We start from the raw sequence: 25,662 nt of genomic DNA, 5'->3' as shown, positions 1-25,662 counted from the left end.
ACAAGTCAAGATTTCAGCTATTTAGGCACAGTTTTTAGCGAAGATGAAAATTAAATACGGAAGTAAACAATAGAATAAGCAAAACTGGTAGGGTGGGTAGCCAGAGGAATAAATTTATACGGAATAAGAAGGAAATTAGCCAAAACACTAAAAATAGCAGTCTCAAAGACAGAACGGTGTTGAAACCAATTTTAACTTATGGATCTGAGAGTTGGGTTAGAAATAACGGCCTTCATCGAAAACTGGATACCACAGATATGAGAGAACCGAGAAAATAATAGATAATAATCTAAAATCAGGGCATTTTTGTTCTACAAGTGATGTACGAGCAGGGCCGATCCGAGAGTATCTGATGCCCCTAGGAAAAGAAAATTTAGGCGCCCCTATACATTGTCTCTCTCTATATATATTTTCATACTTACACAAGCACACATGTGGATATTTATAAAAATATTAAGTAAAGAAATAAAAATAATGTAGGATCCAGGACGGCTTGATTTATTTTCGTTTTTTATTATTAATCAAGGTTTTACTAATTTTTTTCGAAGGTTGTAATTTTCACCCGAACTATGCAGCAAAATCTGACGCCCCCGAAGTCTTAACGCCCCTAGGCGATTGCCTAGGTTAGCATAATGATAAAACCGGCCCTGTGTACCAGTAATATCAGGAATCATTTGAGCATAAAATAGCCAAAGGGTGAAACGCAGTCTTCAAATAAATGCTAACAACTGCAAGCGAAATATTTCCGGAAGAGAAAAATGCAACCTGAAAGCTTTAAATAAAAATTCATCTGACAGTTATATTTCCACATCCGGTTTTGTGAAATTCGCTCGTTTGTTTTAAACATACCTGAAGATTTCAATCGCTGACTTGAAGACTCCTTTTCGTCCGTTGGCGAGTTAAACCGGTCTGGAAGCTCTTCGTAGATCGACTCCGACATAGAAGAATGGCGAAAGTCATCGGGGAAGGCCGAAGTGATGGTGACAACGGATGTGGCAGAGGAGAAATTTCCACGAACATTTTCCTGCGAATGTTTGAAGGAGGTGGAATCACCGCTCAGGCAGTCGCTAAAACGAGATGTTCTGTTAGAGGGATCCACCCGATGATCAAAAGATGTTGGGCTTTCCTTTGGCACGTGGAGTGGCTGCAGTTTGTTATTTAACTCGGGAATTGTCCAGTAGATATCCTCGTCCGTTTCCTGAAAAGTATAGAATAAAGAAATGTGTCATAAAAAACTTAAACACAGAAGTATGCAGATGATCAGAAATAATCCAAGTGATGATGCGATCGCATTCTTTGCCATTTTTCAGCGCATGTCGGGTTTACATTTGCGATAGAAATGGTATCTAGCGGAATGGCTGCATTAAAATACCGAAACGGTTTCTGAACTGAAATGACTTCCCAATTTGTAGCAATGGTGGTGAACGTAATTTGACTGTACGGATAAGAAATTCCTTCCCTTCTAGCAAAATATCGCAGACCGCAACCCCCCCCCCCCCTCAAAGGCCAAAACTTTAGCCTATTCTCAGGCTGGATATTTCTAGAAGCAAAATAAATGCATTTATCTGAAATATGACTCGCTTTTAAATTGCGTCATTAGCTTCGAGAAGTTTTTTTTGTATTAATGCAGCGGAATAAAAAAAATTCACCGAACAAATCTAATTTCGCTTGGAATCAAACTGCGTGTTGATTTGAAATTCTTGACCAACTCGAGAAACACGTTAATTGTCCGGGAAAGGCAGCTTCACGTTTAATTCAGAGAAAAAAAAGGAATAATTAAGTAAGTAATAACACTTCTTATTCGTTAGATATTTTCTCGTGGACTTTTATTTAGATGGAGACGCCGAAATTTCGGTTAAGTGGCTTAACTCTCGGGATTAACTTGATTTCATTGATTCACAGAAAGTTCGCTATTCTTACAAATATTTTAGGAAGAACCGAATGTGGCGTGAAAGTTGCAGTCCAGTGAGGTGCGGCGGACAACAAATCTGCTGACAACTTCTCGACAAATCTTTTAGTAGCCACCCACAAATCGTTGCGGACAACAAAGCATTTCTTTCCCTCTGCTTGCTTGCATTCGAGCACATTTAACGAGTAAACAACACGACTGACGAACTTCACTAACCATTAAATGCGATCTTTCTTACTCCCTTCCAGGGGAGGGGGGGGGGCAATGCGATTTTAAAAAAATTAATTGAATACTGGTCACAATCATCGTTCCATTTTCTTTTACATCGTCCGTTATCTTAACGGCGATTCGACGAATTTCCATCTGTCCGACGACATCACCAACTCCAGTCATCCGCAGAGATGACCGAACCACCATTCGGAAGGAAGTTCGCGTATGCACAGAAAAAAAAGGTGACATTTCGCACATTCCGTTGTAATCGCTGCGTGGTCCTCCCCGTTGCCGCCTGTTAATGAGGACATTTCGAAAATAAATTCACGTTGAGACGCAAATCGCGCCGAGAATCCCACGCTCCTTTCCGTCCATGCACAAAGATCCGTAAAAAGCCACGACATACTTGATCAGCCATCCGTACGCAGCCAGAGGAATTTTAGACGCGCTTTCGCTCCGTTTTATTTTCGTTTTTCCCTCATTGCGTTATTCGAAAAATAAACTAATTGCACGCTTTAAAAACAAATGCTGCACGTGGCGCACGCGCAGATAACTTCCATTGTAATGAGCTCAAAACAACGTAATGAACCGACATTTCTTAGTATGCAAATGAAAGAAAGCGAAGCGAGATCGAAACGGGTGATGCAGCAAAGGGATTTCGTGTGCTGCACTGAATTTGGTGTACAAAATTAAACAATAAAAAAAATCGCTTCCCATGGTGGCGCTCTTTATTACGTCACTGGAGAGTGGGGCCCAACTATGGGATTCGCACTATTCTAATATGGGGGGGAGCGCGAGCCATTCGATTAATATGCAGTCATATTGGAGATGATCTGCTCCAAAATGTTTCCCTTTTTTAAAAAAAAAAAAAAAAAAAAGAAAGAAAGTATAACATTAATAGGGGTCATGTTCCACTCGCTGTGTACCTAAGTGCCCTTTTCAGAATTATCAAGTAAAAATGGTTCTGAGAAGTACGCAGAGCATCATGAGGTAATTAGATGACTCTTATAACTATCACAAAGCTCGTGTTTAAATTCCGAGGAAGGCCTTCCCCCTCTTATCCGCTCAAGGAGGTCATTCCTTTTGGCCCCCTAGGGATAGTATGGGTGGGATTTTAAAACATTTCCATGGATGAGATTGTTGTAAGGAAACATTATGAGTATTTATAAACTAGCTAATAAATACTACCGATTACTTCGACCTGCATTACGTCACAATATTTCTTGGCACACACAAAGTGGTGACGAACTGGAATTCGGTAACCATTGAGACGAATCACGCATATCTTTACCAAGATATACTTTACCAAGATATACCTTTGTTTGCTAACAAAGGCAAAATACTTCGAAACAAGATGCTGAATACAAACAAGGATTTTGTTTCAGAGAGGAGGATTGTTCATTTCCCATGATGCACCAACACAGTGGGGTGGTCATGAACATACAATCCAGATAAACAACAAACTTTACCAAATATAAACGCACAGATAAATATAGAGAGCACGTTTAATAATTTATAATTAATTTTTCGTGAAATTAATTAGAATAGAAGCAACGGTATTCTTATTTTAGCTTTTGAAGAAAGTGTTTGTTAAATGTTAAATTTAAGAATTATGGAAAATTTATCTGAAATATTTCTTAGCCCATGGCTAACTACCAATAACATGCTTCTGTTTCTGCACTAAAAAAGGGGGAATCAACAGATTTAATTCTTTTTGATGTGCATTAATCTTACAAGTAACGTTTTTGTATTCCATCTTTAAACTAAAACCAATCTGATACCAAAAAAATTCTTTTACAAATGAAATTTTATTTATTTCATTGTGTTGTGCCATCGTCATGTATACATGCAGTAGTTTCAGCCATGCAGAATGCACCTTGAATACTACGGGGGCGTTACTTCTGCATCAAAGCGAATTCCTACTCAGGGGGCACAACGTGGGGAAAGTAGGGATTAGACATTGGGTCAGAAGAGCCGGTCAGTTCTCCGCATTCTTTGAGGGCTGCGTTCAAGTTTCCTTCCAGTTTTATTTAACGACGACTCTTAAGGGATGTCTCTGAGGAGACAGAAATCTGAGAGGTAGCCAATCACAGATTCATTTGGGCAAAATCTGTTGACTGGGAGATAGTCGTAATAACAAAAAACGTAGTTTTGTCAGATAATTTTATTCTGGAAGTTACACAAAATCGAAAACGATGTCGGCAATGTAATATTAAAGCGCAAAATGGACTTTATTTCGACACTAAGAGGCCGAGTTAGCCGACATTAGGGAAGAAGAAAACACGTCCTACAAATATTCCTGCTGCTGATAGCAAAGCAGAGAATGTTAAGGATAAGATGTTGAAGGGAAACACCGAGTGAGGCTTTTCTGTCCATTCGCACAAAAGAGTGGAGGACTGGAAACAAATTAATATCGAGGATTCGAATTTGATACCAAAGGGTTGACACTTCCGCGTACCTTAATTATTCAAATTCGAATCAGTGGATCGCGCATTTATTAGGAATAGCATAATGAAGTGAAAAATCGCGTCGTTGTCTCTTAGACCGTATTAAAACCGAAATCTAACTCGCTCCTCCTCTCGTATCGCTCGCTTTATTCAGAAGCTTCTTAACACTTGAACCAGCGTCTTTGATATGTAACTTGTGTGTCTTAATGGACACGAGGATTACTACAAGGATGAATTCCACCTTGCGTTCTTCATCAGTTGACTGACCCCGAATGGATTGGTAGCCTTCACCGGTGCGGTCAATATTGCGCACTGCGAAAGTATGAACTGCTGAATAGTGGATGGAGATGTCGAGTTTATATCGTTTTAGCAAGAGAACAAAAAGAGGGCGGGGGGGGGGAGTGATCGGTACACTATTGGGAAGATGTTCTGCATTACTCAGGCCCATGTCAGCTGCATCCTTCTGGAGGAAAAAAAAAAAAAAAAAAAACACGCTTAAGTTTTATAGATTTAAGCTCCGACTAACTTTACCTGCAGGTTGCTGTCCGGAGGAGATGGAAGAGGAATTGGAGGCGGATCTTCCGTAGGAGGAGGACCACTCGGTTTGTATTCGAAATCTAAATCTTCGTCGATGTTATTTTGCATTTCATCTTCTTTGATAAGGGGTCGTTCCAGGCGGAAGCTCCTCCTTTGGTTGTGGGGAGATTCGTACCCCGGTTTAGGGGGATTCGTGATGATCGTGCATCGAATTTCTCCCGGTCTCAACGAATGCAGTTCGAGGTCCGAATATCGACGGGATGCTCCTATTTCGCGATGCCTTTTGGGGTGCAAGTTTCCTGCATCGGCGAGTTCCAGTACGTCCGTCTTTTCCGCCATTCCGGTGTCGTCATGAACACTCGGCTTTCTGCAATTCTCACCCGAAGCAGGATGAAGAATGGGGTCGTGATTAGCGACTCTTTCGTGACCTTTAATTGCATCGTAAAGATTATTCGAACATGACCTGCTGTTGACGTAGATGTTTTCGGTACCATCTTTCACCCTGTCGTTAACAATGTCTTTTTTTATCGTTTCAGACGTGCCGAGTGGCGAGCTCTCGGGTAAGGACGGCCACGTTGATTGTACGGTGTCGCCATCTATCGTGCACGATGGGAAACGTATTAACTGTTTATTATCTCGATCGGGAAAGAAGTTGATTCCACCTAATTTATTCTTCCCCCGCGTTATGGTGGAAATCTCGTCCCTAGCGGCGGGGGAAGAAACCACGTTTTTTGGAAGCGAAGGCGTCTCCGATTTGAAAAGCATCGCTTTTTGGCCATCCGAATCTGTAAAAAGGAAAAAAGGGAAAGAAACATCAGTTAAGCATATTCATTCCACTATTTTAATTCTGTACAACAACAACAAAGTATCGAAAACTAATCAAAGCGATCATGCGCAGGATGAAACATTTCTGAAGGCTTCTCAACATTTCTTATCTCCTGGTACGTTTGTTCTAAACAAACGTATCGGGACGATAAAAGCGAAAAAAGAAATCCTCGTGTTTCTAGTTAGGATAATAAAGTACACCATGTTGCACTGTCTTGAGTAATAAAAATCAATTCCTTCGTATTTTAGCCAGAAGGAAGGTTGAAAGAAAATTATTTTATTGTATTAAGTGAAATTAAGTTGGATTCTAATTATTTTGGATTTTCAGTCGAACCATCTTATAGAAATGCGATTTAATCTTAGCAAACCGACATTACATCGATGCTTTTGAATTCATTCAACACAGAGATGCTCATCTGGCAAAAGAAATGTTATCTCAAGAAAGGGCAACATGCGAAAAAAGGTCCTCAGCATTTCCTTACCCCCCCCCCCCCCATTATCCAAGTCCGACCTCACAACGAGTTGCCGCCGAAAAGAGCAGCATTTCTGAAAACACATGTTCTTCCTGTAAAAAATCATGCTGTTCTAGCGGCCTAAAGAATCGGAGGTTATTTTGCTGTCATCAACAGGCAGGCATGCGATTGCGGTAAAACTTGCACCGCACAAAACGGTTTTTTAGGAGGAGGAAAATCATATAGTTAAGAAAAACACTGTTGAATTATTTGGAGAGTGCGAATCGGTAATTCGCACTCTCTAAATATCCAAGTAAGAAAAAAAATTTGCTTATTATTTTGGTGTGTATGGGGTTGTGGGGGACATTCCCTTTCCAAAGCTACAAAACAGACTGGAATAATCTCGCAGAAAAATCTCTTCTGCCTAAATGTACAGAAGTAGACAGGATAAGGAAAGAAACTAAGAAAATGGAAGGCATTTTGCAGCATGAAGCCCCCCTCTTTAATATTTTGTGTCACAACACGGTAAGAAGAATAAACTGCACCGGTTGCCGACTAGTGCCGTGTATGTTTCGTTACCGACAACACTTTTTATTGTTCAATAATTTTTAAATAAAAAGTTACCGCTTGGGGATTTACAAACCTTGAGTTGCCAACGAGTGATGACTCCCGTTGTCTTTCAAGGATTTTAACCATTTCAGCGTTAGTCGAACTTGAAAGGTTGTTTCAAGGTTCTTCGACCGTTGTGAAGCGTTCTGCCATTACAGACCCTCGACAGCAGAATTCGTACTTCATTATGACCTGAATAAACACTGCTTAAACAGGGGCGCGAGGGCTGTTCTCGAATTAAGGGAAACATGCCCTAAAACGGAATTTTAACGAAACTCGTCGACATTACGTTCGCATGCAGCAAACCGGATTTAGTGCGGGATTGTTTATGTTGTTTCCATCGCCGTCCAGATTAGTCATATCTTGATTTAAATAAGCCCCAGATGAGAGATCGTTTTCCTTCTTGTGACGTCATCGTGCACGGAGTTGTGGCAAAACGTCCTCCTTGTCTAACAGCCAGGTAACGCGGCCAGACGAGATGGCACGCGCGTGCGCAGTCATCACGAAAGCCGCTGCTGTCATCCCAAGAATGGAGATGTGCTTCGCGAGAATGAGGTTATTCTCATGCTGTCCTCCCCCCACCCACCCTCCTTTTCCCGAAGCTCACGAGTGCAGCCAAGGTCTGTTGCTATGCTGCAACCGATTCTGTTCTAGTTGCAAGTGTGTTAACCCTTTAATGAATTCATCGGGGGAGGGGGGACGCGACTGGTTATCCGAGGGAGGATCTTTATTACTCCTCCGCAGCTGCCGAAATAAGTTACTAAACGGTTACTCTGTCCCTAATCATAGGGATGAGTTTCTTGGTATCAGGAAACGTCGTCTTTCTTTGTTCGCATTCAAGTTTAGAACAGATGATGATGTTATCTGGGATTAAATCTGTCGGATTAACTGCCCATTTTGGGCTTAAAAATGCACTTTTCAATGCGACTTGGATGGTGCAGGTACAAACATCAAATATGACCTCCGTAATTCAGGCGAGTTATTCTGCACCGTTGGGTTTACTCTGAAGATTAAAATATTCAATTCTCGGGGGGGGAGGGGGGGGGGAGATACCGATATGCCAAACGAGGAGCCAAAATCATTCGGTTCTGTTTTGCCGGTTCCAAACTGCCTTCCCGAACATTTCGCGGTTCTCGCACACCCCTTTAAAAGATCCCGCAGAGTGGGGGTGCAAATGAACGCAAATTTCGTGATCCGTCGAAAGTGCGATGAAATTCGCGTGCTCGCTCTCGAGCAGTGACCGTGACCCAGTTGTTAATATGCAAGGATATCGGGTGCGTAAGGCTGCGAGTCGTCGCCTCATCCTAATGACCTTCGTGAAAACTCTTAGGTGGAAAGAGAAGTCACCCTTGATCCCGTTAACTGGGCTCGGAATCGCCATAAAAGGTGGAGACAGTTGTCTACAGACCGGTCTTACTCCCTCCCTCCCCCCGGTACTTTCGCGCGCACCTGCTAGCTGTTTCCTCCCGGTTCAAATCTGCTCGTGTCGGACGAACGAGTGGATAAATAAGGTGCACTGCGTTGTGGCACGTGAGTGGGTATTTTCCCAAATCACCATACTCGCCGCGTCTCGCTTTGGACAGCGTCCGGTTCGACCTACGTACTAGCGGACACGTCTACTTTCCAACGGCGGGGTGGGGAAGGGTAGAATGGGTTGCGCAAGTGTGCGGTTGTCCGCACTAAGCAAAAATTCATTGTCCAACACCTTTCCAGAGAAGAAGGGCTTCCGCCTCCGAAGCGCCTTCAAATGATTGCAACTCCGTTTTCGTTACTTCCGGAACATTCCTTATTGGTTTTCCAGAAGTCAGTTGTGTAGCACAACGTATTCGGCTCTTACTACAAAACGCGAATCTTTGCATAATTATGCTAATCCAGTCGTTCCGTTTTCAAAGTCAAACTATCAACCCGTTGCAGCTGTTTGTGTGTGTGAGCAACAACAGAGATTTCATTTTAAATAATTTCATTTTAAACTGTTAGTAACACAATTAGCGAACTTAAATTTAACCCATTGTAATTACCTTGGCCTAAATTTCGTTACTTGGTATGCCCGTTTCCTTCCTTAACGAAACCACGAAGCCTCCCTTTAAAGGAATTGTTTATTTCGCCAGCTAATTGGGCAGAATTTAAACGGAGAATTACCGTCACTCGACTGAAACTAATTAGGAAAGCAGCTACTACGAGCATCGAACGTCTTCAGAGGCTTCTCTGATGTTTCTCTTCTCGGTAGGTGTCTCTCTGTGCGAAACGATCACGGAGACATCTACTGGCGAGGAGCTATTTTTCAGTAGAAATAAATCTTGTCGTCATATTATCCATTCATTACGAACAGATATCAGTTGAACAAACACTTCTGTCCTAGTAAACTGGCTGATTGCAGAAATTGGAAGTGTAAATTCGAAGAATTATCAAAAATAACATATATAACCCTTAAGGAAAAATCCATTTAAAACAAACACTGTAGTTAATTTTTATTTTGTTACTAAAAATCGAGTACCTCATTCTATCGGAAAAAAAAAAAAAAAAAAAAAAAGACCAGCACAGAGTACACCTTCAGAACAAGCACCACGCCAGCAATTACTTGATGTTTCGTACAATCAGCTCAGAAAGCTTTAAAAGCGGCACGTTCTCGTGGGAGTTCCAAACAGGAATCTAGTTTTATATCGTTCGCCTTGCCATCAAAGTGCTGCGAGTTGACGAATGGTTAGCGATAGCGAAGAAAGAAAATGCGAAAATCTGGTGACATTTGACTCACAGATCGCAATTACCAAGAAATACCTAAACTGTTTGATAGGGGGAGGGGGATGCATCCCACAACGGCTACTGGAAGCGGAGTGACTCAGTAACAGGCAGTGGTCTGGCTCTTCATACTACAGGTTTTTTGGGGTGTCTATTCAGAGATGGGAACATATTTCATAATAGATGGACAGGTTTAGACTTTGGAAAGAGCGCAAGCAATTGCTCGAGCGAGACGATGTCTGGAGTGAATGACGCTCACTTTACCAAAAGGTAAAGTGAGCGTCAAGAGGTGCTCGGAAATCCAGAGGCGGATTATATAGAAGAAATACGAGCACAGACGAAGAGAGTAGTTGGGACTTGGTTTAATATCGTCTCGTCTTTTATGCGAAATTTAGTTGTGGAAATAAATTTGATGCTTTTCTCCTGTGGATTTGTGTTTCTTTGGTCGAGTCAACTGCGCGATTCATGAAATGAGGAGAGCAATAAGTAAAGATCTGAATCAAATGCAGCATTGGTGGGAGAAGACCTCAGAGCCCCCAAGACACTCTACCTCCAGTCACTGTCACGGAGTCGGTAAAAAAAGAGGAAATTGCAAAAGTAGGGAGTTCATCCGGCGGGAATTTGCTCTCGACAAATTCATTCGAGTTCCTCGCAGACGCCAAAGCGAACAAGGCATTGAAGTCGATTCCGAAATGAAACGCTCACTATGGAGGCCAAGTTCGCGATCACTGAGTTAGCAAAGACCCCTTCTTCATTACTCCAGCTAAGACCGAAGTGGGATTCCGCACATCCCACTTCTTTCCTTTAAGCTGGATCTTCTGAGCATTTCTAGAGACAGTTTTTGTTGTTCATGCTGAAAGAATCGTGATCTCGATCAGATAAAAATAGCAGAGGAGAAACTGTATTCTTCCTGTGATGTGTTGATCTTTTTCTCGCTGGATCCCAACTCACGAATCTTTTGATTAGGAATACACCAAGAAGAGCGCGATTGTCATTTGGGTTTAACTTTTCCAGGTTTGGATTTGTCGATGATTGTTTGCAGCTGTAAAGAAACGGAGATGGATGATGGACTTGTTTTCAGCTAATTCGATGCTTTTGGTGTCCTTCTTTAAGCACAAAAATACTTTAAATTGAAGTTGCTCACATGCCAGTAAGTGTGTGTGGAGGGGGGGGGGATATATATCCCTTAATTAACGGGAAGGTGCATTAAAAGGTCTATAACCCAGCCTCTTAAGCACTCTTTCCCTCCCTCCCCTCAAATACGCACTTCGTTTTATTACCTTTTTCGAGAAGAAAAACTTCCCCAAATTACCGCGAGCTCGTTCATGAGTTAAAGAGTTAAGCGAGAAATGCCGTCGAGTGTGACTGGCGAATGATTTCAGTTTTACGTAAGGGAAAGAGACCTTGTGGGTCATGCCATGCTGGATCTGGGTGTTGTCGTCTGACGCAATACTATTCCCGTAAAATCGTTTAAAGGGCAAGTCAGTGGGCCGTTACTGGTTGGAGGCCACGCAGCACTTTGGACAAGGCGTTTGTTATTCCGTGGTTAACTGCCGCAAAGTCTGCCTTCGCCACCCTCTACGATTTCGACCGAGCATAGCGAAACTGTCTTGCAACGCTGTGGATGAACTTCCGTAGAAAACTAAATGATTTTCGACCATCATCATCTGCAAATTTTCTTCATTAATCTTTCTAAAAATTAACTTTTTCTTTCTTTTTTTTCTCCGATGCCGCTCCGTTTGGGATTTCAATGAGACGTCCAAGAAATTTTCGTGTCGAAGCCACGTGCTTCGTTCCACCGGATTTAAACACTTATGTAATTGCTAATCATTTGGCAGCTACCCAAAATATAACCTGTCTTACTATTCAAGATTGATTAGGAGTTTCTTAGTCACGCCGGTTATAAATATTTAAAAGTTGTTGTTTTTTTTAACAAGCCAATTCTGAATAAACCAGCAGAGGTCTCTGTCATCCGATTTTTATTTATTTTTTTTTTATGTACGAATTAGACCGAGTGTGTGATGTCAAACTATTTTAATTGTAAGCAATATAGAACTTAAGAAATATCACTTTTCAAGAGCCGAGGAGGGGGAAAAAGAGAAGGTTACACAGTAAGCAATGATAATTAAAGGGATGCTTGTTCGGGAAATTATAATAATTCATATCTTTTCCGTTGAATCACACATTTTGAAAAACGGATTATTACCTAACTAAACGAAATGTAAGCTGCAAATATCCCGAATGATATTTGATCAAATATCCCAACGATTTGATAAGTGAGGTGGTAACTTACATCTCGAGATGTCAGCAGCAGGTGTGTGTTCATCCCCTGTGTGTATTCTCGGGATGGTTTGCAGTACTGGTCTGCTTCCACCTCTGCTACCCGAGACAGGTCAATAAGGAAAAAAGTAGCAAGGAAGAAACACTCTTACTCGTAAATATTCAGCCGATGGAAAACCAGTACTTTTGAACTCTCAGAATATCTGGCAAAGGAGACCACACACACACACGCTTCGTCACTGACTGAACTATTTCTGTATTTTACGATCAGCATTCAGCTATTTCGATGCGGTTCCACTTACGTCACACGTGGTCTTACCTGACGCAGGTATATCGAGCAGAAGTTGCTCTACAAAGCGACCCACTTAAAGGCTGTTTGTTTTTGGGTCATCGGGGGAACAGAAGGAGCAGCTTGCGAAATTACGTGTTTTACGTGAGATTGTAGTTGAAAGAGAGATGACAACTATGAGAGAGGCAGAATTATGCAAATGCTTTGCTCCGTAAAAAGAACGAAAAATGGGAGGACGTAACCTGAAAACACCGATTAGGTGTTTGAATACTGAAGTTAAATGAAGGTCACCAAGAAAACAACTCCTTGAAGGAGTAAAAAAAAAACTGAATATACTCATATTTGTCTCCCTGTGATCAGTACCAAACATTATTTATTTTCTTCTTTTTTTTTTTTTTTTTTTTTATGTGCGCGATCGCGTTAATTGTGCAGCCTGTTAAAGAAAGAATTTTGATTGGGCAATTGCTATTTCGGTGGGAACAAAAAAAAAAAAAGGCTATCACATATAGCACAGAATATCACTCACGTGATATTCTGTGCTATGCTCGGGATGATGATGATGCTTTCAGTACGGCTATTGAAAGCTTCATCATCCCTAGTGTAGCACATTATCTCATCATCGTCATACTGATTATCCTATTCGCTCCCTGCTGAGTCTCCGAAAAAGAAACACGAATGACAACTCTGATAGTGACAAACAGCCAGTCTAAGGCCATTCGATTTTCAAATTAACTTGTAGCAGACGATGACTTAATTGCTGTCGTTTCGAATCATCTTTTGCTGGGGCTCGATTAAGGAATTAATATATTTTTTAAATTTATTTTTCTGTACAAGATTAGCAGCATTTGTGTACTTCTAGAATCCAAGAATATTCAAGGACTGCTCGTATAATGCGTCGTCTTGGTGACGATATCAGAAATAAACGAATACTCGCACTTCCTGGAAACAGTGGGAACCACAATAACTAAGATGCGTTTCGCTTAGACATTATTTTAGGTCGACTGCTACGCTGCATGGGATGTCGTTAAGTTCTCCATAATGAAACTATTCTTCAACGCAGACTCATTTTGCTGCTGACTCGGCACTCAAATCCCTTCCCCGATGAATGGAAGCCTCCGAGCATGAAGAGAAATGTTAGAACGAAGCTAACAAACATTGAAAGAAGCGCCATTAAACGAAACAAGAAACCAGTTCCGATATGCGATCCGACCATTAGCATGCACGTGCAAATGGAGGCGAGTTGAGATCACATAATCGAAACATCATGGCAATATTTTTTTTTTTTACATGACTGAATAAAAGAGTAGAAATATTGCAGTTCGCGATAATTAACAGGGATTGTCTGCGACAAGATCGCACCTTATTGAAATCATTAAATGATGCGAGGCCAAATGCAGGATCGCTTTGCTATGCGTTCGCGCAAATTGACCCAGCTTAAATTAAAGAGATTTTTAAGAAAACATTCTCGCAATAAATACAGCTGATTGCTACATCAAAGACGGAACGTGAAGAATAACTTCATTAGTCTAATTGTTTTTAGTAAATCCTTTTGAGGATCATCACAATTTTATTTGTAATCCGCCAGATGGCGACACAAGAAATTATATGTTGAATAGATTGGTTAATAATATTTTTTCGTTTGTTTTTAATGTTATTTCGCAAACCTTTTCATTTGTCTAAATATATCTCCATGAAATAAATGAGAACTTCGTTTTGTCCTACAACCGTGCTTTATTTATTTATTTATTTTTTATCCTTTCAAGCGCAATCAACATTCTGATTTCCAGAAGGCTTGTGCGAAAGATGTTTAGCGAAAGATAATCAGCGGATCCTCTCAGTCCGCACGCGATGGATGCATTTATCAGCAGGGATTACCGGCGAAGCGTGTGTCCGCATCGTTTTCTTCCCATTCCGTTTGTTCTGTTTCCATGCGGCGCTTCCGAAATATAATCAACAACATCGGTCTTCGAATTTAAATGATTGTTGTTGGACACGTTTTCTGACACTCGAGATGACAATGCGATCCTCATCGCTGTCAGCACCTTGTATCACCCTGTTCGCAGCTGATCCAACACGAGGTCGTCATTTTGTGTCCAATTAGAGAAGGAGCCACGCGAACGAGCCTTGTTAATACGCGCGACATCCTCTAAGATGAGCACGTTATTGCTGCTTGACTCAAAGAAAGAACGCAAATAAAACTAAACTAAGAAGAGGCAAAGACATTAAGCAGGATATTTTGAAGTTTTCTTCCTCGCCAGCCACTCCCATTGATTTCTTCGCGAGCTCCTTATCGACGTTCTTATTCCACCCTCTCTGTTTTCTTTTTCGGGTGTCCTGTTTACAAAAGGCCAACAGAGCGAACCGCCTTTTAAGAAGCAAACTTGCAGAATCGTTTATGTAGGCCAATCTTCGCCTTGGGCGCCCATCCTCGCTGTTCCATCTCGTTTCGGTAATACCGAAGCGTGGTCACGAACTGGAACTGGCGACAAGTGGGTTGAGTGTCTTTATCAGCTGGGGGGTTCTACCAGGTTCGGACGGTCTTTGTTTTTGTGTGCAACTCGTTCTGTCTCTCTTTTTCCCCGCACGTCGGCTTCAGACACCGTCTCTTTCCACGTGGTGCCAGTCGCATATCGGTGGCAATAAGTTGCGCAACAGGTAAGAAAGTGGAACAGTGCGGAGGGTGAAGAAATCCTGATGGGCCGATAAGAAAGGAAAGGGGAAATCTTGACTTGAGTGACATGCCACTAAAGGGGACGCCAAAATCCTTATTAGTACGACCGCGCTAAGAAAGTGGCAGCCAACACATTTTCCTTGATTCTATCGGGGAGAAATGAGAAAAACACCTGGGCGTGACGTCACACGGACACATTAAACAGAAAAAAATTATTTAAAATGTAAACAGAGCACCGAAAGAAGTTGTTTTGTTCTTCGCGTCCAGAAAAGCCTTTACGTGTGCAGAGAATAAATTGCCGATCTGTGCAAACGCGAAAAGCAAAGCAAAGTGCAGGGTTATTTATTTGAAGTCTCGTGTAATACTGAGAGCTCATTTTGCTAATTAAATAACAAGTGCATTAACATATTTGCACTTTTAACCTGCGTGTCAGCGTGACAGAAACACAGCTACCACCCCCACTCTCCAAGACCAGTTTGGCAACTTGTTTCTTATAAAGGGTATGTGTGTGTGTGGGGGGGGGGGGGGATGACATGGCACTTCTTTGGCCTCGTTTGCAAGCCAAAAGGAAATATTTCTGGCGGACGAATCACTTTGTATCGTAGCAATTAAAGCGGAAATAATGCGTTTTAAATGAGTGAATTTAATTTGATAAAAAGCATGTAGTAATCAGATTGAAAAAAAAAGGGGAGGAATGGGATATGATATGATAATATTAAAGGAGGTAACAGAAATTACAGATGATATCTATATTATCTGCAGTCTCAAAGGTTATTGAAATTTTAATTAAAAAAAACAAAAACGATTAAATAGCTACCTAAATTCCGTGTCCTTTTATGTGCCCGATCAGTAAAGGTTCAGATCCGGATTCAATACTGAAGAAAATTGATACTGGGATTGATCCCATTATAACGAAGAGGAATGTATATGGCGGCCGTCTTTCTTGATATCTAAAACATTCGACTGCCTACATCATGACTTACTTTTTTTGAAATTGTCCACATACAGCATTCGATGTGTTACTAATGGCTGCTTCAAATCCTATTTAAATAATACATCAGCCATGGAACAGCGCAACAAAACTAATAAAATACGGAGTCCCGCGAGATTCGGTGTTAGGACCCATCCTCTTCTTAATATATGTTGATGATTTGTGCGAGTACAAACTTTTTGGCGAAATGATATCGTTCGCTGATGACACGGCTTTAATATATAGCGAAACGACCCTTGAGGGTTTAGAAAATCTGCTGAGTCTAAATAAAGTGGTTTAGCAATAATGGCTTTAAAATTAATATCCATGAAACTAAATATATGTATACCTCACTTTAACAAATAAGCCAGACCATAATATAACTATAAAATGGCATGAAACGAATTGTAGTGGTATCCGAAACTGTAACTCAGTCTAAAAAAAAAATCACCGAGTATTTGAGCCTCCAATATTGATGGGGATATCTCAATTTTAACAAATAGGTTGAGATTCGTAATTAACAGAATATATTATATTAAAATATTGGAAGTAGAGCATTTTTAAGATGCTTATACTATTCTTGGGTAAATTATTCAGGGTATCATTTAGGGGAGGGGGGGGGGGTAAAGATTCTTACAGCAGTTTGCTTCCTTTGATACGAATACATAGTAGAGTTGCAGCCATTTCGCATCTAGTGACCTGTTTTCCATTCTTCGCATTTTGCCGTTACAGAAAAACTTTATGTGATAAATAACACCGTGCATTTTTCTGTATGTAATGCATATTATGATTTGGCAGGAACTTTCTGGCAGTTCGTAAGGCAAACAAAGAAATTTTTCACAAAAATCGTTTGAACCTGTTAAAATCAGAATTCTTTTAGGAAAAGATTTCGAGAATAAATAATACTGATTTTTATTTTAAATGTATATTGTAAGAGATCACTGTAGCTGGTATATTTTTTCTGACAGTATTGCCTAGAATTATATTTTTCTGATAACCAGTTAAGCTCTGGCCGTTGATTCCACTCATTGTACACTTCCTTTTAGTCTGTTTCCTTTTTGTCTTCTTTATGATGGAGGTTTTTCTTTAGCTTATCAGTCTCTCATGTTTTCAGTTGTGCTACTTCTTCAGTCTTAATACATTTCAAGTGAATTAAGATTGCATTTTGCAGTAAGATGAATTGCTTGCTTCTTACACTCACACGTTATAAGGAATTCTGCTAAACTATACGAGTACTTTGTGTTGCTTCGAAGTTGATGTAAGGGGATTTGTTCGTGCTAAGGAAAGAAGTTACATTTGGTCCGAAAATGGTAGGGGGGGGCATACAGAAAGTAGAGATTGATAATTCATAAAAATATAACTTGAAGTCGCCGTATTTTGAATTAACGTATAACTGACTCTGAAGCTGCAGTTGTGACAGGTGAGCCAATGGATGAAGTTTAGAGGCCAGATACCGTTTAGGAGGGCATCCGGGTCCTCATATACTGAATAAGGACTCGTGGACCAACAGGGCCAATCATCTTGATTGTAAGGGAATCGGCACTCCCATGGACCCCTAGCTGGATCTATCCTCTCCTTCTTCTACTTTGAGGAAGATCCACTTATTTTAATCTTTCCAATAAAGCCTTATCAGCCAACTCTTCTTATTTTATGACCCATATGCTATTAGAGTACTCGAGAGCCATGGGGTCTTTTCGTTTCTGGCCTTACAACTATGCCTTCTCTATAAACCTTAGTATAATTCTTCTATAATCTACGCTTTCCCCCTTCAATATACCCTATTCTTCCTATAGGTTTAAATCCGGAAGAAGGCTAGTTCAGAAGCCTCAAGGTAGCAGCCCTACCACCGAACTATTCCATCGTCAGGCTAGTCCCCTGACATGGAGAACATAATTCTACTTGTAAGCTGACAGAAAAAGATAATCGGATTTGAATCTATGGAAAAGGTAAAACAAAAATGGAAACGACAAAATATAATACACATAGCAAACTGGAATGTAAGAGGAATAGCATATAAAGAAATAGAATTAGACCAACTATTAAATGATAGAAATTTTAAAATAGCGGTCATCACTGAAACAAAAAAGTTATTAAGAAAAACTATGAGAACTGAAAATTTTAATGTGATATATACAGTGGAGTCGACAAAGACCAAAGAGCACAAACAGGAGTCATGATTTGGATTCATAACTCCCTTTCAAAACATTATAAATTATGGAATGAAAGAATAATAGAAGCTAGAATAAACATAAATAGAGGCTATTTAACAATAATTGGTTTATATGCCCCAGAAGAAGGAAGAGAACAGGATAATATTGATTTTTATAATCAGCTACAAAACATAAAATAAATAAAAATGATTACGTAATTTTAGCACGAGAGTTAAATGCAAGAATTGGAAACACGAAAATTAATAATAACATAGGAATACATGGAGAACACACTCTAAACAGGAGTGGTAAAAAATTGATTGACTTTGTAGTTTATAATAACCTAAAAATAATGAATTCCTTCTATAAACATAAAGACATACATAAATATACTTGGGCAGCAAGAGGATGAAAATCAATATTAGATTACTTTATATTAAATTAAAAGACATCAAAATTTTCACTAGATGTTAGAGTTCACAGAGGATATGAAATAAGCTGTGACCACTTCCTTGTTAAAATAAAATTAAGATTACCACCTAAATGGCTACAAGTAACAAGAACATAAAGAAAATTTGAAACATTTGTTTATAGAACTAGACTATTGAATGACACAAATGTATAATGGCTATATGAACAAAGAATTAAGCAATACCTAGATAAAATAAAACAAAATGAAGAAATAGAATGGCATAATATAAAAACTATACTAAATGCAGCAGCAAATGAAAGACCAAAAAATTCAATAAAAGGAAAAAAACTGAAGATCTGGGATGATACAATCAAAAAGAAGCCAATCACAAATGGTTAAGCAGCAAAAGATTAGAAGATGAAATAGAATATAAAAGAATAAGAGCCATAGCTAAAAGAGAAGTCAGAAAAAGACACAGAGAATCATGGAACAAATTTGTTTCTAATTTAGAACATGATTTATATAAAATAAGACCCAATGTATATAAGATTTTGAAACACTTAAATGCAGATACCAAAGAAAACATAAAATTAAACACTGAATTGAAATTAGAAGAATTTCTAAATTACTACACAGAATTGTGGACAGACAAATATTTTAAAAAAGACAACTGGCAAACAATTAACGAAAATGAAAAGGAAATAACTGAAGAAGAATTAGAAATTAGCCTGAAAGAAACAAGAAACAGAAAATCACCTGGAGAAGATAAACTAGGTTCAGAACTATATAAATATGCAGGAACTAGATTCAAAGAAAGACTCTTATTATTTATAAATAAAATTTATTCAACTGGTATCCCCCCCAATAGAATGGAAAAAAAGGAATTGTGATTCCTATCTTTAAAAAAGGTAATAGAGATGACCCTAAAAACTATAGAGGTATCACTATACTAAATTCCTGTTACAAAATATATAGCAGAATCTTAAATAGCAAACTAACGAAATATTCCGAAAACTTTATTTTAGAAGTACAGAATGGATTTAAAAAAGGACGATCATGTATAGACTAACACATGATCGTCCTTTTTTTAGAAACACATATTGCATTTATTGACTTTGAGAAAACATTTGACAAAGTTAAAAGAAGCATTTTATTTAACATATTAAAAGAAAGACAAATACCAAATAATATCCTAAAAGCTGTCACAAGTATATATGAAAATAATCAAATACAAATAAGATTAAATCACGAGCTATCATATTCGAGAGAGATAAACCAAGGGGTCCGACAGGGATGTCCCCTCTCAGCAACTCTTTTTAATATCTACTTAAACGAAATAATAATAAAATGGAATAAAAATTTACATCAAGGAATTAAACTTTCTCCTTTTTGCCGACGACCAAATAATGATTACAAATTCTGAAGATAACTTGCAGAAAACTATTTTAGATCTAAATGAGATAGCCAAACATTTTGGTATGATAATATCAACAGAAAAATCAAAAACTATGGCCTTTAAAGGACAAGATCCAGCAAGAACTAAAATAGTAATAGTTAACAAGATCTTAGAAGAGGTGAATTAATTTAACTACCTGGGATGTATGATCACATATGAAAATGAAAAAGATATAAACGTAAAACTTGCAAAATATTTAAAAATAACTGGTGTAATTAACTCTATATTTAAACCAAACCTGGTTCAAAAGCGAACCAGACTAAAAGTATACAATAAACATTAGCCCTACCGGTCTTAATGTATGGAAGCGAAGTCTGGACAATAAAACAAAAAGACAAACAAATATTAATAACAGCAGAAATGAAGTTTATGAGAAAAACTGCAAAGTACACTCTATTTGATCACAAAAGAAACGAAGAATTTATGAAAGAAATAAACAAAAGAACCAGTAAAAGAAAAAAATTAAAAAATATAAACATAAATGGATGGAACACGTTCAAAGAATGAAAACAGAAAGATTACCAAAACAAGCCTTAAAATACAAGCCATTAGGAAAAAGAAAACCAGGACTTCCACTTAAACGATTCAACGATGACTTCTAAGGCCGGAACAGGCCATGCTAGGCCTAAATCCTTGATACGCATGATGATGAAATGTAGTAACCAGAATTTTTATATTCTCCATCTGGGATGTTAAACAGCTGAAATATCTTCTCTCTCTCTCTCTCTCTCTAGAGAGAGAGATTCTTCTGAATGAAAGAACTGAAAAACATCTGGTGACAGTATCCTCATTTCTGAAGCAGTTTATTATAAATGCGAGGGAGAAAAAACTTCATCCTACTGGAAAATTATTCGCATATTGGAAAGATAATTGCATGTCGAGTTGCTCAGGTGTTGAACAAAACTGTTGGGAATAAGCATAAGCTTCTCATTATGCTATTTTTTTTTATTATTATTATTATCAGAGTGCTGATCCAAGAAGTTCTGTGCAATCCAGTTCGTGTGCGTACTTCTTGCACGCATCGACTTTAAAGGGCCGCAATGTTAGCCTGGATACAAATAACAAAAATGTTCACCATATCGCGTCACATGCAGGGCTCGTGAGTATCCCTGTTGACATTAGCACGCTATCTATCCACCTGCCTCTGTTCTTCTCTTTTTCGACTGTTTTATTTCACTTCTGTAGATCAATTTCCTACTAAGTATCAGACCATTGCGAGCTGCATAATAAAATTCTGTCATTTTTTCCAGTGAATGCGTACGCTAAAGCCAACTGGTTTTCCGTTAATGTTTTGCTGCGAGGAATTTTTGGTGAGGACACCAGTGGGTTTTCCCGGTTTGTCAAAAGAAACTGAAATTTCCATTTCTGCTTCTTGTGCACGCTCCTCTTGAACAACACACGCACTAACTGGGCCGGAGCCAATTCCGTATTTTGTAGGTCATTTTTATCTCCTCAAGAACAAAAAAGAAGTCCACACGGAACGCTAACGTGACGCTAGGTGTTTATGCAAACAGGAAACTGACAATTGGAGCGGCCACAGGTGCGGGAATAATGCGACGAATTAATTACACAAGTCGAACCGATGTTGCAGGAACAAGTGGGCCTGCAGGATATCGGAAAAGAAAGCAGGTTCTAAGAACGAAAACACAATTCACTAAAATCTTGACGATGTCCAAAAATATTTCGAAATAAAAAAATTCCTTTTAATCCTCCATTTGCAGAAGCGTTTTCAATCGCACACTGAATTTGATTTAAAGAAGAGCACGCGCAATTAACAGACATCAACACTGGCCTCAGAAACCGAGTTGCTTCGTCAGTAAACGACTCAATCTAACACGGATTACGTAACTTTTCGACAACGGAGTTGAAGTGCCATAAGCGGCACCCTTTCGTGGATGGGATTTTTATTTTTTCATAAACACAAACAAACATTTCATTATAAGACTCTTGCTGTAATGTGAACGCAAACAAACTGATTATGAGCTGGGACGAATAAAATGCCTTGGAATAAAACCCAAGAGCCACACAGAAGAGGAATCTGCCATGAAAGGGCACACAAATCGGAAAACAGACTGCATTTACTAAGTGCTAAAAAAAGAAAAGAAAAGAAATGCTGCTTACCACCGATGAATTTCTGTGCAGCTCCCCCTGACGGATCGCTCTGAGCATCCAGTCTGGGTAACGACGAAGACATCCCCTTGCTGCCGCCCAGAGGGGGAGGAGGGGTAATCCTGATCACCGACTGGAAACAACGGACATCCGGATTTCTGAGGTCTAACGAAGACGCACTTTTGGTCGACGGCCCCGAAGCTGGCCGCTGGACTGACTTACGAGGAATTGGAGGCGGAGGTGGCGGAGGGTCAGATGGGCGAAGTAAACCGTTAAGTTTTTGCGAGTTTCCGTTGAGACAGGAGGTCGCTTTGCAATCTTTCTTGACGTTTTCCTTTGCAAAGGAAGCGCCCTCTGCTGGTCTGGGAAGGATTTCGGGAGGAACGGCTGCCTTATGGGAAGCCAGGAATTCATCCACCGTCTGGAATCCGTTCAGCGACTCCCTGGATTCCTGCAATGGTGGAAACCCTGGCGAGCTTTTGCCGATGCTGCTATCCGGCTCGTGCAGTCTGCTCACAGCAGATTTCGTATCGTCTTCCTCTTCGTCAGAGGATGACTCAGGCGCGTGTTTGATGTGCTCCACCACCAGACTTTCGTCGCTTAGAGACTTGAACTTGACTCTTTTCTTCTTCTTGGCGTCTTTCAAGTCTCGAAACGTGCTCATCATGAAGCCGTTGACAGAAACCTCCCGCCCGTTCCCGTTGGCATCGCTGTTCTTCTTCAGTATCGACTTCACTTCCGGACACGGGGTCGGCTTGGCTTGAATCTTGATCACCGCTCTAGCCGGCGGAGGGAGTGTGACCTCCTCTTTGTCTGTCCCGATGCAAGAGGATCCGAGCGGCGATGCTTCTTTCATTCCTTCCGTTTTTCCAGCAGCGTTCATGGTTTGAGCGAGGATATTCCGCTGGTGCTTGGAGCGGTTGAGAGTGTCGTTGTACGTTTTCACGGTCGGAGTCGGAAACTCGGTCTGGATTTCGATGGCCGCACGGGGAGCTAAGGTAACCATGGACGCAGCTCTCCTCACAGTGGAGAATTTTGGCTGCGGAGGCGGGGGCGGAGGTGGCGGCGGAGCAGGAGGAGAAGGCTGCAAAGTCAAAGAAGATTTTTCTGCCGGCGCACCTTCTGAGGCTCGCTTCGAAAGCGGAGGAGAATAAGAAACCTTCAAGTCCTTAAACCGTAGCGTGCCGAGATCGGATTCGCTCTCTTCGTCGAAATCGTAGTCCGGCTCAGGCAGCCAGTAGTTTCCATCGTCTGAACTCCACGTGCTGGAACGGGAGTCGACGGAATTGGTTTTAGATCCGTCAGAATAGCCGGAGGAAGACTGAGACTGGTCCGAAGGAAACAGTTTCATTCCTTTCCCACCGACACGGATACTCGGGGGCTGCGAGTAGATGCCACTCTCCGCTTCTGAACTAGCAGGACTCGGGGATTTCTCAGACAGCAAGCAACCGTTGACTTCGACTTTCGCGTTTCTCGCCTTCTTGGAGTCGTCCTCCACGGCGTTGTCGCTGAGGTCGTCGTCGATGTCGCTGTCCAGCTTGCCCGAGGACTTCAGGTAGCTTTTGATCAGATCGTAGGCAGTGACGTCGCACTCCAAGATGGACTTCCTGGAAGAAACGGAGTTGAACGGGTCTTTCTTCTCCAGCTTCTGAATCAACTTCGCTTTTGGTCCCTGAGGTTGAGGAGGCCCCTTAGGCATCCTGCAGTTCGTAGCTCTGAGCGTGTCCGGCACCGTTCTCTTGTGGACGGCGCTAGTGTCCTGTTCTTCGCTCACCGAGTATAAATCCACTTTGTTCGGTAGGATGGACTTCCGCTTGGGAACAGAAGCAGGCTGAGCGAAAACGCTCTGCGTCGAGCGGACGCTGTTGAAACAATTGCACTTTTCCGGACGTTTGGACTTGGAGGTCATCGTTCCGAAGGGTTTCTTGGCTTTCTTTTGGCACGTGCAAGGATGGTGGTGGTGAGGAAGTTCTCCCAGAGAATCGCCCTTAGAGTTTTCCTGGGCTGGAGGCTGTCGCACGTGGTTGTAGGTTTCCCAAGGGTACACGAGGGCGCGTGTCCTCCCGTTGGTGCTTCGCGTCGATGCATGTTTCAGATCGGAGGCCGAACGGGACAGGCTGTAAGGCAGTGTGGCATCTAAATCCCGATAGAGGGCTCCAGTGGAAAGAGCGGACACCGATCCGAATTTGTACTTGTTGTGTTTGGAGAGCGCGGAGGGGTCCGGAGGAGGAGGGTCGTTTTTGTTCTTGTTCCTCTTCCACGGAAGAAGCTTCTTTATTCTGCTGCTCGTGATTGTCGCATCTCCGGGAAACGCCTTCAGCGGAGGGTCCCGAATGTTGCTCATCAGATGATAGTAGTTGTCATCCGCGACGGCGCATCCATAAGACGGACCGCTCTGGTGTCGGACGCTGTCCATCGGCTTACGACATCCTGCAAAAGGAAGAAAAAAGCAGAAAATGTCACCTTTTTCTTATCAAAATTTACAAAAAAAAGTAGCAAAATACAAGAAACCAAATAGCACTGGCACAATACCATATACAGCACAGTTAGCCTTAGACCCACGGGGTGCGGTATGCCCATCCGCTTTTAAGGCACTGAAATTTGGTGGCGGCATCTCGACGTAACGTTTTAACTTAAATAGCTTTTCTGGGTTATTTACTGTTATATTCCTGTCTTTATTTGGAGTCAAGGCTGTCGGATATTTTGGGAACCAATGATGCAAGACATTTTGTTTTCGCAAGGGAGTGGCAGAGTCAGTGAGTTTATCCCTCTTCTTAGAGCGCAGGTTCATGTTCTTCTCTTTGATATTCACTGTTGATTTGTATGAAGGAATGTCGTCGAAAAAAGAAAGATGTACCTATTTCAGTTAGTTTAAATCTTTCACCCATTGAATGTTAGCGTTTTTAGGGGGTGGGGGGGACAGTAATTAGGTTGCCTAGATTTATTTGTTGGTCGTCCTCCCAGACGCGTATTCCATGCTGCAATGCTAAGCAGCACAGAGTTCTCCTTGAGGAAATTTGTTTCAGCTAACAAAATCAATACAAGATCTGATTGTTAAAGCAGCTTCTTGAGTCATGTGGTTATTAAACAAGAACAGGACTTTCCTAATCATTGGTGATGCTTGATGCCCATTTGTTTTGGTTAATTCAGAAGATGCAAACTTTGTTTTCAATCCGCCCTGATCCGATTATCATCAGCAGGTCGTATGCCATTCTCTTAAGAGCCGATCAGCATCATCTGCAAAACAAGGCAGAGAAAAAAAGACCAACCGAACTTCAAACTGCAAATTTATTGAAGCATATACAATATTAGCAGTAACTGCTAAAGGGGAAAGACCCCTTGTTTCAGTAGTTGTACTTAAACATGCAAAACAAGCAGTAACATTTGGTGGTACTTAAGGTACCACCAAATGTTACTGCTTGTTTGCTGTGTTCGCATCAAGCAACCCCCCATACCACTGCATCCAACTTTCGCAGGGTCAAATGGCTTTCTCCCATCTGTGATTCCTGCAATTGTTTTTTACCTTTTATCTGTCACATGAAATATTTCTTCGTCACTATTACTATTTTCCCTGAACTCAAAATGGGAGAAAAATGAAAT

At 40.8% G+C, this 25,662-nt stretch overlaps 1 protein-coding gene across 1 annotated transcript in view; it reads right to left on the bottom strand.

Annotated features, from left to right (window-relative positions):
• LOC150099073 (uncharacterized) overlaps window positions 1-25,662 on the bottom strand; it is a 105,719-nt gene that overhangs the window by 38,939 nt on the left and 41,118 nt on the right. Inside the window, exons 2-4 of the mRNA XM_090404793.1 lie at window positions 22,075-24,492; window positions 5,098-5,888; window positions 850-1,198 (exon numbers count right to left, since the gene is read on the bottom strand). Coding sequence (XP_090260919.1) covers window positions 850-1,198; window positions 5,098-5,888; window positions 22,075-24,478 — 3,544 coding nt within the window. The 5' untranslated portion in view covers window positions 24,479-24,492. The remainder of the gene's footprint in view (window positions 1-849; window positions 1,199-5,097; window positions 5,889-22,074; window positions 24,493-25,662) is intronic.

This window comes from Typopeltis vanoorti, chromosome 15 (genome assembly GCF_054136105.1).
Source record: "Typopeltis vanoorti isolate ZY-2024b chromosome 15, IOZ_Tvanoo_1.0, whole genome shotgun sequence".
Taxonomy (NCBI): domain Eukaryota; kingdom Metazoa; phylum Arthropoda; class Arachnida; order Uropygi; family Thelyphonidae; genus Typopeltis; species Typopeltis vanoorti.
This window is presented reverse-complemented; position numbering and strand designations above follow the sequence as displayed.